The sequence below is a fragment of the Stegostoma tigrinum genome, chromosome 10, assembly GCF_030684315.1.
Source record: "Stegostoma tigrinum isolate sSteTig4 chromosome 10, sSteTig4.hap1, whole genome shotgun sequence".
Taxonomy (NCBI): Eukaryota; Metazoa; Chordata; class Chondrichthyes; order Orectolobiformes; family Stegostomatidae; genus Stegostoma; species Stegostoma tigrinum.
Window position 1 is genome coordinate 73031992 of NC_081363.1, and position 12461 is coordinate 73044452.

At 42.7% G+C, this 12461-nt stretch overlaps 1 protein-coding gene across 6 annotated transcripts in view; it reads left to right on the plus strand.

The window, feature by feature from the left end:
- Nucleotides 1-12461, plus strand: part of smoc1 (SPARC related modular calcium binding 1) — a 226136-nt gene that overhangs the window by 118558 nt on the left and 95117 nt on the right. For all 6 annotated transcript variants that reach the window (XM_059649276.1, XM_059649277.1, XM_059649279.1 and 3 more), the window contains one exon: nucleotides 5687-5769. In XM_059649276.1, the coding sequence (XP_059505259.1) occupies nucleotides 5687-5769 (83 nt within the window). The remainder of the gene's footprint in view (nucleotides 1-5686; nucleotides 5770-12461) is intronic.

Consider the following 12461-nt stretch of genomic DNA (forward strand, 5'->3'; position numbering starts at 1 on the left):
AGACTGTTTACCATCAGTTCATGTCACAAACAACAACATTTACAATGTGTTAAAGTGTAAACACTTCCATGAGGATACTGCTTTCTACTCACTTCATAAGCCAGCTTCACAGCATCTGTTGTTTGTTGTATAAAATAGACACTAATGATTGTTTTCTAAGAGAAAAAAATGCAGTTTTCCTTTATTCATTAACAGAATAAGGGTGTTGCTGGTGAGGCAGCATTTATTGCCCATTTCTAATTGCCCAGAGGGCAGTTCAGAGTCCGCCAATTTGCTGTAGGTCTGGAGTTGCATGTAGGCCAGACCAGGCGAGGATGGCAGTTTCCTTCCCTAAAGGACATTAGTGAGTCAGGTGGATTTTCCCCCAACCAGTCAACAGTGGATTCAAGGTCATCATTAGATTCTTAATTCCAGATATTTTATTGTATTCAAATTCTACTCTCTGCTGTGGTGGGATTTGAACCTGTGTCCCCAGAACACTATGTATGTCTCTGGGAATTAACAGCCCAACAATAATACCGCTAGGCCATTACCTCTCCCAGTTTTGCAGCAGTTACTGTGGCCAGATATCTTGTTCCTGCTTATGCCTTTTTAAAAAAATATTGAGTCTTCTTCAATTTAAATCAGCTCACCCAATCCAAATGGAACTTGCAGCATCAAGATTGGGCTGTTCAGTTTGTTTTTTGCAGTTTGAGTCCATTTTCATGGCAAATAGTTTGTAAAAACAGAGCTGTAGTTAACCAGCTCTTCAAAATCCTGAGGTTTCTATTGCTACTCATACACTACCTCAGCTTTGAAAGGGTTGCAATGTGTTCAGGACTATCTTTACAATAGCTGTAACTTTACATATTGTATATAAAATAAATTTACATACATTTAGCTGTTGAAAAGGGATAACGTATGACCACATTGCAAGCACAGAGCGAATAAGAGTTAGATTGTCTGTTATTTGCTGATCCATTTAACTACTCCACTGTTTGTTTTGCAAAAGAAATGGTATCAGACCCTTCATTTCCAAATCAATATTAAGAACCCGTTGGATCACACATTAAATATCTACTCAACTTGTTGCGGCGAGTGAGGTCTGGGTAAATAAGTGTTTAACTACCTTTATAACAGTCTAATTGTTAACATGGCAGTGATTGCCCTCTCTGATCCACAGAGGGGAATATTTTAAGCTGATCACACACTTCTACATGGAGTCAATTATTGGCGAGTGTAAAGATGTCACATTTAAAATATTCACGCTTTGTCTTATTTATCGTTTCTGCCCCTTTTGCATCTCTCTCTCGCTTCATCAAATCTTTCTACTCTCTTTCCGCCAAACTGTGAAATCTAAAATGAATTGGGACTAGGTCACAAGGTAACATTTTTAAAATCCTGTGCCTACTGTTATGTTTAGTGGAGATGGGGCAAGAGGTTGGGCAGGCTATCGAAATAATTTAACCTGCGTTGCAGGTGTTACAGTGACCTGGTGCATTTCCCAGAAGCACTGTCAAAAATCTTATCCCCGTTTTCAATTCCTCCACTGCCATGTTCCTGCCTACCACTGGGATCATGAGGGCCCTGCACCTTCTGAGACATCTGGGCACTTTTCAGATTCTGAACTTCCAAGTATCCTGAAATTTACTTGCTCCATCATTGGGTTCCCCCGGCCCTTTTGCTTTGGAATCCCTTGCCACCACCTCCTCGAGGGTAGTTAGTGACAAGCAACAAGATTTAGCCTGGGCAGCAAAATTCACGTTCCATGAAAGAACTAGAAAAAAACAATGTTTTGACCCATATGGGCTTATGTGACCGTGTGTCAAAGTTTGCTTTGTGTTGCTAAAGGTGCTACATAAGTGCAAATAGTTGTTGTATTGAGAGTAGATGGAATTGGGAAAATCTGTTTTCAATTACCAATGAGCTGGTAACTGAAAGGCATAAAATTAAGATAGCCATAGAAAAATAGAAGGGAGAGAGAGAGGCCCTATGAGAAACAGAAATGGTAGGAGAATCCATTGTACCTTCTGATAGGGAAGGGAATAAATATTTGAGAAGGAACTGTGATGACTGTTTCTCTGACATGTAATTGGCCCTATTCACAAGAAGACTGACAGGTGAATAACTTCAAATGTTTAACTTTATTTTACAATAGAAAAATCTTGTAGCCAAGGAACTTTCAATACTGTCAAGATCAAGGATTTTTCCAGAAATTTAATGCCGTGGCTGATGTCGAGTTGAAATGTTTACTTAAGATACAGAAAAAGAATTTTGGTTCACTGATGCAAGATAATGTAAAGTGCTGACGATGAATTTAAAAATGCTGGTTTTAATCCCAATTTCATTTATGAAAAAAAAATTGCTCAGCTGACCAAAATTAAAATTGCTGACAAAACTGTTAGAAAATATATATTCCCAGCCTCACTCTTCCGATCATAACTGAATGTATACTTTGGAATTTTTGCACAGTTAGTTCATTCTTACACAGAATCCATGATTAACCCTGTGTAGCATGGCTTGTGTGGATTAAGCTGGAAATATATTATTGTAAATGTTATTCTCTTCCATCTATATACATTTTCCTCCCTGCTGCACCATTTATTTTTGTCCGTTGTTTAAACAGTAGCTTTCTCTTGAAGTCTGCCATTGATGGAAGACCACATGTGACCTATTGGCTGTGAGACTTACTCTGGTCAGATGTTGTTACAGGTGCCAAAATGCTTTGTTTGTTCATTGGGGGGTGAGGTGGGGGTGGCGGTGGTAGGGAAGGTGTGGGAGTTGGAGGAGAGGCCCCCAGGGAAGCCAATAAAAGTTCACAAGGTGCCAGGTCGGTGCGGCGCTCTAAGTGATTTCACAGTTACCATTGGTTTTCTTTGCACACAAGCTAGGCTAAACTAGGTGGGGAGAAAATGCACCATGTTCAAAGCTCACTACATCAGCTGTTGTATGTTAGAGTGCACAGTTGCAGGCTCATGTTTATAAGTAACGTGCACAGTTGCATTTGCATTTTAGCAATCATAAAGCAGCTTCAGCAACATGGATGGGATTTGGCGCTGTGAGGTTCACACCTTCTGGCGACTCAGTTTTTGCTGCAGGGTTAGAAGTACATTTGTTTTGGTGAGTTGAGCTGAAACCCTCTCACGTCTTTGTATCCATCCTGATGGGGAAGAAAATACCTTTTCCTTTTGAAAGCCAGTGTGTAAAGCTCAGCGACCCCATCCCCCAACCTGTCAGAGACAGCATGGCCAGATGTGCATAAGCCATAACTCCCACCACTCAATCTCAACAAGCCTTCACTCTCAGTTCAACAGAAAATTGCTTTCTGCTGTGAAGTTGTTGATTTTTCACGACAAGACATCTTTAGATCCCTTCTGACAGTTGTAAAAGTAGTGGCAATTTGTGCCGAAGGCAGGGCAATTTTAAGCTCGAGGTATAATCTGTTCAGACTGCCCAAACAAAGAATTGACAGCATGCTAACACAGTGAACAGCCATGCCTGGTACTTTTCTGGTATTTGTAACACAAACCACCATTGAGAAAATACAATATTGCTACCCACTATAAAGGCTGACACGAATCTGAAAGCAACTTTTAATTGAATTGTCATACAATTCAGACAGGGGTAACAATTCAAATAATTCCTTGTTGAAAGGGAGAGGAAGATTGTTGAGCACTCCTAGTTTTTAGCTACATTAGTCACCCAGGTGGCCATACCTAGATCCCCTTTTGTAATATACAATGCTGGTTTGATACAGGTAAGTCATTTTCATTGACATTTGTAGTTAGTTGTAGTCCACAAAAGACCATAGGCATCTCTATTTATCAGAGAGAGAGAGAATTGTTAATACTTGCTTGAGGAGCTGCAGTCTGCCAAGTATAGAGCAAGGTGGAGGGGCTGTTCTCCAGGAAATACCAGAGCTGGGACAAGGATTGGACCCATGGTGTTGACACCATTCTCCATCCAACTCTAGCCGCCCAAGCCAAGCAGACTCCCACTCAGAAATATTCTCCTTCTGTCCACATTCCAAAATCTTCATACCTTTAAAACCTTTCTGGAAATAACCTGCAATTGTGAGTTTGAAAACCAGTTTTGGTGCTGCTCAGTGACATGTCTTCTAGCAATGCAAAAGCCAAACCAGGAATTTGATGTTTTGAATTACAAATTTATGTGTTTGCTTTCTCTGAAGCCACCTGTGTAAAATTGGGGGACCACTCATGGCTTGCTCAAGGTGAGCTGTAGCTTGGCAATTGTGACAACCAGCTTAGTACCTTTTCAGTTCTGCACCCGAAACGTTAACTGTGATTTCCCTCTACAGGCGCTGCCAGATCTGCTGAGTTTCTCCAGCAATTTCACATTTTGTCTCTGCTTTCTGTCATCGGTGGTCCTTTAGTTTTGTTTCCTGTAGCGCTTTTCTTCCCCTTCATTTGTTCAAGAAGTAAATGGAAAGCGCCAGCATTTGTTGCCCGTCTCTAATTACCCTTGAGACAGTGGTGGTGAGCTGCCTTCTTGAACCACTACAGTTAGAGCCATAGTGTCAGACATCGGGGAAACAGACCCTTCGGCCCAACTCGTCCATGCCGAGCAAGTTTCCCAAACTAGACTGGTTCCGTTCGCCTTATCTACTTAGGAAGGAAGGGAAAAACAGAGCATTATTGAAATGATGATAAACTGGGAAGTGTTGAGGTACAAATGGACCTGCATGCTCTTGTACACGAGTTACTGAAAGCCAGCTTGCTGGCGTAGCAAGGGGTTCAGAAGGCAAATGGTATGTTGGCCTTCATTTTTAGGGAGGTTGAGTACAGAGACAAGGATGCCTTTCTGAATCTGTATGGTGCCTTGATATATAGGGCTTGTGTACAAGATCTCCTGTCTAATTAATTCTTGGGGTACAACAGCAGTGTTAGCAAAGGAATTCCAGGATTTTGTCCTGTGACTGTGAAAGAATTGTGTAATGGGTTCATAGAATTTGTATGACTTAGAAGGGAAGTTGCAGCTCATTGGTATTCGTTTGCATCTGCTGCCCTTACTGCTGGAGATCGCAAGTTTGAAAGGTGTATTGAAGGAACCTTGGCAAGTGGACTGTGTCTTGTAGCTGATACACACTGCTGCCACTCTGGACCAGTTAGAGGGAGTGAGTGTTTAGAGTGCCAGTGCCAGCCCAACAAGCTGCTTTGATCGATGGGTATCTTCCTGAGTTTTGTTGGAGCTGCGCTCAAGTGGCCGGTGTTCTGTCACACTCCTGACTTGTGCCTTTAGATGATAGTCAAGCTTGGGGGAGTTTGGAGACTGGTTACTCACCACAGAATTTCCAGCCTCTGACCTGTTCTTCTAGCGACAGTATGTATATGGCTGGTGCAAGTAAAGGTTTTGGCCGCTGATAACATCGGGATGTTGATGGTGAGGGGGATTCAGTGATGGGTAATATCAGTGAGCGATGGTCATCATCAGTACTCCCTCAAATTCTTTCCCTTGGTGTGTGGACCTCTGAAACTGGAAGTCAATACTTCAATTACACCAATTGGTATGTGTGGACTCTTGGATGGCCTGCACAGCTTAGATGGAACGCTTGTAGTTGTGTGGTGCGAGTGTTGCTTGTTATGAATTAGCCTAAGCCTGTTTGTTGTCAAGTAGATCACAGCCCTACCTGGCTTGAGCCCCACTGATTTCCAACATGTATTTTGAGCGTTGCTCTTTTTCCTTCCAGTTACCAAACCCCAGACTGCGACAGCAATGCCAGATCTAAGCTCCTGGAGGGAGATGATCCGTTCAAGGACAAAGAGCTACAAGGTAAGCCCTTTACACATCACCATACCATTGTCAGCACAGCACAGAATGATCAAATATTGATAGTCAATTACAAAAAAAGCAGTTCACCCCCACTGAGACCACCTCCCCGCTGCCTGCCTTCCCCCTCGACATCTGTTGATGTTAGGGTCCAAGCCTCTGTCTCTTATACTGTAGTGAAAGTCTTATAAGCCAGTGCTTTTTGGGAAATGATGTAAAGGCACCAGACCTCAGAGTGACACGAACAGCTTCTTCGATCTGCAGTCAAAAACCTTTAAAGAGGACCCTTAGATCAGTGATTTGATCAGCACTGAGTCACGCAGGCCTAGAGGGTCTAAGGTTCATAGGATTCAACAAGTTCAGGCAAACATCAGGCAATGTCTAGATTGCTTTACACTAAAACTCACCACTCATTGAAGAATGCTGAATCAGAACGAGTTTTTAAAAATGTTCTCTGACTGCTCAAGGCTGCATGTTTTTGTCACTGCAAAGGTTGGCAGTCAAATGAATATATGCTGACATACTTGAAACTGAATAGATTACAACTCTTCACAGTAAATGCACTATACCTCCAATTGTGAAATATCTACTGCACTGAGATATTCCAGCCATCACTCTTTATGTAAGTAAGCCGGTGAGAATGTAATTTAATGTTCTTATAGGTTCAGTTGTGGTAATGAATATCACAAAGCATCTTTAATTGAATCCACTGAGCCACAAAGCCTGCAAAAGATATTAATTAAAATGAGATTAGTTCAGCTGAAAACCCAGTGCAGGTAGATTCTACTGCAGCTAGCTATAAGATATGATTGTCTCTGTTCTCAAAGTGGGTTGTGGTCTATTCAGCATTGTTATTCGTCATTTAGATGACCAGCTTCTTGCATTGCACAGGGGCTACCCTGTACAGATGTTATTAACAGCAATTCGGTAACAGAGAATTTGAATATTGTTGGAGAGAAACACATGCTGTTGAAGGGTATCATCTTACACTAATCAGGACAAATGCATGAATGGCTGGTTAGTTGGCAAGTCAGCTCAGTGACATGCATTCATATGCAGGAACCATTTTCTGTGTACAAAAGCAATACAGATCATTCCCAATTTACAAGTGTTTAACTTACAAACATTAATACACACAAGTGAGATCCCATTTAGGAGTCTATTAATGTTAATTTTACAGATCCAACATATGAATGTTTCCTGTACTTACTAACAGATGTCCTACATTGTGTTCTGATTTGTGCACAAATGTCCTGTGGGGTGGGGGTGGGGGGGCGTTGCTTGTATATTCAAGTCTTGGGCCAGTTTTGAATTACCTGGGAGATTTAGGGAGCTCTCAGTTTCTCATTGCTTTCGCCGATGGCAACACCCTAACCAGTCCAAGTCAACTTGCCAAGATAACGAAATGTGAGGCTGGACGAACACAGCAGGCCCAGCAGCATCTCACGATCACAAAAGCTGACGTTTCGGGCCTAGACCCTTCATCAAGTCAACTTGCTAGTCAGTTTGTGGATAAATTGTGTTCACTTGAAGTTTGGTCTTCATACAATTAATATTCTGGACGTTTTACTGGTGTTTGGCAATCAGGTTGTTTCACTGTGTTGAAGGCGGTGGAGTTCCTGGCAAGATGTGATCCATATGGACCTGCAGCATCATGGCGCTCTGGCAAACTAACGCCGTGCTGTTTGTGTAGCAGAACATTCCATCGCACAAATTTAGTGGAGTGGAACTTCATGATGTTGTAGTACTAAAAAATAAGCAAGAAATGCTGCTAACAGTCAGATTGCTTGTATCTTCCTTCATAACTGAAACCCCCCCCCCCCCCCCCCGGTTGAATGTCTCCTGGCTATCATTTCTCCTATTGATCTCAGGCAATGTGTGTTTTCAACAACTGTTAGTTCTGTCTCAAACACAAGCAAAGTTGCTGGAAAAGCTCATCAAGCCTGGCAGCATCTGTGAGGAGAAAACAGAGTTAACATTTCAGGTCGGTGACCCTTCCTCAGAACAAGAAGGACCCTTCCTTCCATCCTTCTGAGGAAGGGTCACTCAATCCAAAACGTTGACTCTGATTTCTCTCCACAGATGCTGCCAGACCTGCTGAGGTTTTTCAGCAATTTCGATTCATGAGCTGAGTTGTGTTGTTAATAAGCTGTTTAACAAGCAACACTCCCCCTTAATTAGCACCTCATCGCCTTGCTTCCCAGGAAGTGCATAAAAGATGCAGCAAAAACGTTTCAATGTTGAAATAAATATTGCCAGACTCCTCTTAAAATACTGCAATAATTCTCACCATAGTCCACATTGTTCAGGCCCCTACAAATTTTTGCCAATAATGGCTGTTAACCACAGAAAATCCAAAGAATGATAATGTGAGCTATTACACTCAGAAACAGCGCAAATTGTTGACCTTTGGTATTGTGCTGGTTTAAATAATCCACACTGATTTGATCCTGAATCTAGTCAGCTTTCAGAAAGATCTATGTTTTGGCAGTCTTCAGACGTTTTTATATCTCCTTTGAAAAACACATGGTCATAGTTTTCATCTTCAGACTGATGACAGGGAGTGAAATGGTTTCCCTTGTCCTCATTTTATATAATTGACCACATTTTTTTAATTTTACAAAAAAAACTGAGGTTAAAATGGGGCTAGCGTCACAAATCATGTGTGACCTGACAAGAACTAAAGGACCACACTTTTCTTTCTCGAGTAAATTACTTCCAACTCAAACTTGCAAGGTAAATTTTTAACTGCAGTGGTATTCCTGTCCATACCATTTAGGCTGACAACTTTTCTTTATAGAAAAATAGGTGCATATTTTCCCCTTCCACACTTCCAATTATTAGAATTATTAATGAAATAGCCACATGTTTGGTCACGGGCTGCAGTGCAGAAGGAAGTTAGTATATTGTTGCAGGGATATCTTGCTGCAAATTTACAACGGTTATTTATCAGGACAAATGCAAGAGTTCCAAGTTTCAAAAGATCACAACAACTTACATTAGTAGAGAATTACGTGCTGATTGCTTTTCAAGCATACTCTCTGATTATTGCCTCCATGGCGACACCTTAGCCAATGAGGCTTTTCAGCAAAGTGTTTACAGTCAGAAGCAGAATAAAAAGAAATTAAAATGGGTCCAACTACGAACAGTCCTCACCTCGGTCTGCTGAAGATTTCCGACAAAACAACCCATTTTTTTTCGCTGCTTTTTGGAGGCACTGAAGTTTATCCAGTGAGTCGCTGAGCCGTGTGTACCAGGCAACAGCCAGGGTTAAACCCTTGAGCAGTGCTGTGTCAGCTGACCTGTGCTCCTTCAGGTCCTGCAACTCACTTCGTAAGTCGGAATCAGGAAAAGGGAAATCGACTGGGATTTCCAGTTAGAGCTATTCGGCAGCCTTGCTAGAAATGTTGATATCGTTACTAGAACAGTACTTCCAATGCTCTGTCCTCATGTTATATATGACATGTACTTAGCTGTACTGTACTACTGTTACCTCTGGATTCTAATACTTTCCTGACTTATCTCTCACCTTCAACCCTCCATAAAATTGGATTCAACCTAAATGTACTTCTTGAATCCTAACTTGTACCAAATCTCAGATAACAAAGTGTGGAGCTGGATGAACACAGCAGGCTAAGCAGCATAGTAGGAGCACAAAAGCTGACGTTTCGGGCCTAGACCCTTCATCAGAAAAGGGGGATGGGGAGAGGATTCTGAAATAAATAGGGAGAGAGGGGGAGGCGGACTGAAGATGGATGGAGGAGAAGACAAGTGGAGAGGAGAGTGTGGGTGGGGAGGTAGGGAGGGGATAGGTCAGTCCAGGGAGGACAGACACGTCAAGGGGGCAGGATGAGGCGAGTACGTAAGAAATGGAGGTGCAGCTTGAGGTGGGATCTCACTCATTTGAGTTTGCTAATCGACATTGGCTCCCATCAACTATTTATTTGACTGTGAAATTTTTAGTCTCACGTTCAAATACTTGTATGATTCCAGCCCTCCATATGTCTACCTCGACAAACCACCCCCCCTGCCCCCATAAGATATGTATTCTTCCAACTCTGTGTCACCTCTTGAACAGTCCCCACTGTGTTCATTACCATTGGTGGCTGTGCCTGTAGCTGTGTGGGACTTAAGTTCAGGATGTCCTTGTTTAATCGTCTCTCAACTCCTTCAGGACACTCCTTAAAATTGATCTCTCTGACCAAGCTCCTGGTTACCAGTTCTAATGTCCCCATCTTTAGCTTAGTACCAGTTTTGGTTTGATTATCAGTGTGGACATTTAAAGGCTGCATAATAAACACAATCTTGTGTTATAGCAATAGGAGGTAACCTTGCGAGATTCTTTGTTTGCTCTTTGCTCGCCGTGGACAGAATGAGAGTGAACTGCTGAAGTTATACTAGAACAGAAACAGAAGCTGCTGGAAAAACCCAGCAGGTCTGGCAGCATCTGTGAAGAAAAAAAACTCAGAGTTAACGTTTCGGGTCCAGTGTCCCTTCCTCAGAACTGATGGTAGCTGAGAAAACGTTGGTTTATATGCAGAAAATAGGGAGAAGGATAGGGTAGGGCGTAAACAATAGGATAGAGCCCATAGAGAGAGAAGAACACTTGGATAGGCAAAAGGGTTGATAACAATCTGGCTAGGCGGGTGAGTAGTTGTTAACAGGGACTGTTAGTTACTAACAACAGGGGGTGTAAAATGGCAGGCTATGTGGTAACAAGGCGTTGAGACATGGGCAAGTTTAGGCCCTAAAATTATTGAACTCGATATTGAGTCCAGAGGGCTGCAGGGTCCCCAAGCGGAAAATGAGGTGTTGTTCTTCCAGCTTGTGTTGAACTTCGCTGGAGTGCTGCAGCAAGCCAGAGGCAGAGATGTTGGCCAGGGAATGGGGTGGTGTGTTAAAGTGACAGACAACAAAGAAGCTCAGGGCCTTTTTTGCGAGCAGAACGTGCCTGTCCTGTGAAGCGGTCACCAAGTCTACGGTTCGATTCCCCAGTGTAGAGGAGACCACATTGTGAGCAGTGAATGCAGTAGACTAGATTCTGGGAAGTGCAGGTGAAGTATTGCTTCAGCTGGAAGGTATGTTTGGGCCCTTGGATACTGGGGAGGGAGGAGGTAAATGAGCAGGTGTTGCACTTTCGCTAGTTACAGGGGAAGGTGCCATAGGGCTGGTGGGTGGGGCACGGGGGTGAGGGAAGTGTGGACCATGGTGTCCCAATAGTGGAGAAGGACCAGCTACCATCAGTTCTGAGGAAGGGTCACTGGACCCAAAAGGTTAACTCTGATTTCTTTTCACAGATGCCGCCAGACCTACTGAGCTTTTGCAGCAACTTCTATGTTTGTTCCTGATTTACAGCATCCTCAGTTCTTTTGGCTTTTATGCTGAAATTATAGTTCCTTTTGGAACTCTCTGTGATCAGTAAGCTCGTGAGAGGAAGATTCATGTCTAGCTTGACCCCTGAGTCTATAGACAATTTGAAGAACAGGTTGCAAGATTGCAATAAAGAGGATTTTAATCCATGCACTCACCTCAAATCTAGTGAGGCACTCACTCACAGTCACACGTACAATCAAACTCCAGGAATGGATATTTGTGGAGACCACTGGCCCTTGGCGGGTTATAAAAAAATAGAATTGTTTATAATTCACTTGATAGGCTTGTTTTGAAAATTCTGCATAGGTGTGCCTGATGAAGAAAATGTCTTCACACTTGAAGCTAGGTTAGGCTAATTCACTAAGTGTAAAGCCATACTCATGTTATTTCAGGATCGTCTCAGGTGCATGGGCTTTCTCACAGTCACAAAGTTGGTTCCATTGCGGTGTAGAAAAATGGGAACAGGAATAGGTCATTCAGCCCTTTGAGCCTGCTCCATGATTGGCTGATCATTCAACTCGATAGCCTGTTCCGACTTTCTCCTCGTAACTTTGGACCAGTTTAGCCTTAAGAACTATATCTAACTCTTTCTTAAAAGCATGCAATGTTTTGGCGTCAACTTTTTTCTGTGGCAGAGAGTTCCACAGGCCCACCAAATCTGGGTTGAAGAAATTTCCCCTCACCTCGGTTCTACTCTGTATCCTTAGACTGTCAGCCCTGGCTTTGGATTCCCACTAGCTAGTCGCTTGTCACCTCTCCCTGGGAAGGGCAGATTGCTGTTTTTGTGAACCTGAAATGAAACAGGCCGATGATGTTAGAGCCTTTGTTTATGAAGGCCACGATGTTATTGCTCCTACTGCTGTGCGACCTTCTGCAGGCCGCACTTAAAGATTACAAAGGGCCTGCCTCATGGTTTCACACAGTTCTCTAACCAAATATGCTAATAAGTGAGCCACAACCTGGCTTATTGTTTGAAGACACTCATCCTGAGGAATGAGTCTATGGGGGGAGGTCGGTGGGAGGAGTAGACGGAAGAGTTAAGCCATCACTTCCTTCATTTCTGGAAAGCCTGTTCAATTCTGGCATGTCTTTTGGATGATCTCAGGACAGGAGCAGTTTGACAACTCTTGTTGTAGAACAAAAGCCTTTGTCTTTTGTGAGACAGTCTGTGAGTTTCTGAAGGCTCCAGATCACCCTTGGCAACTATCTACTGCAACACACATTGTCACTTTTAAGAGGAAGATCTGTTCCAAAAGATTCCACACTGAATTAAGTTCCAGTTTTGAAATTCATAATTGTAACATTCTTTTCCTCATCGTCAT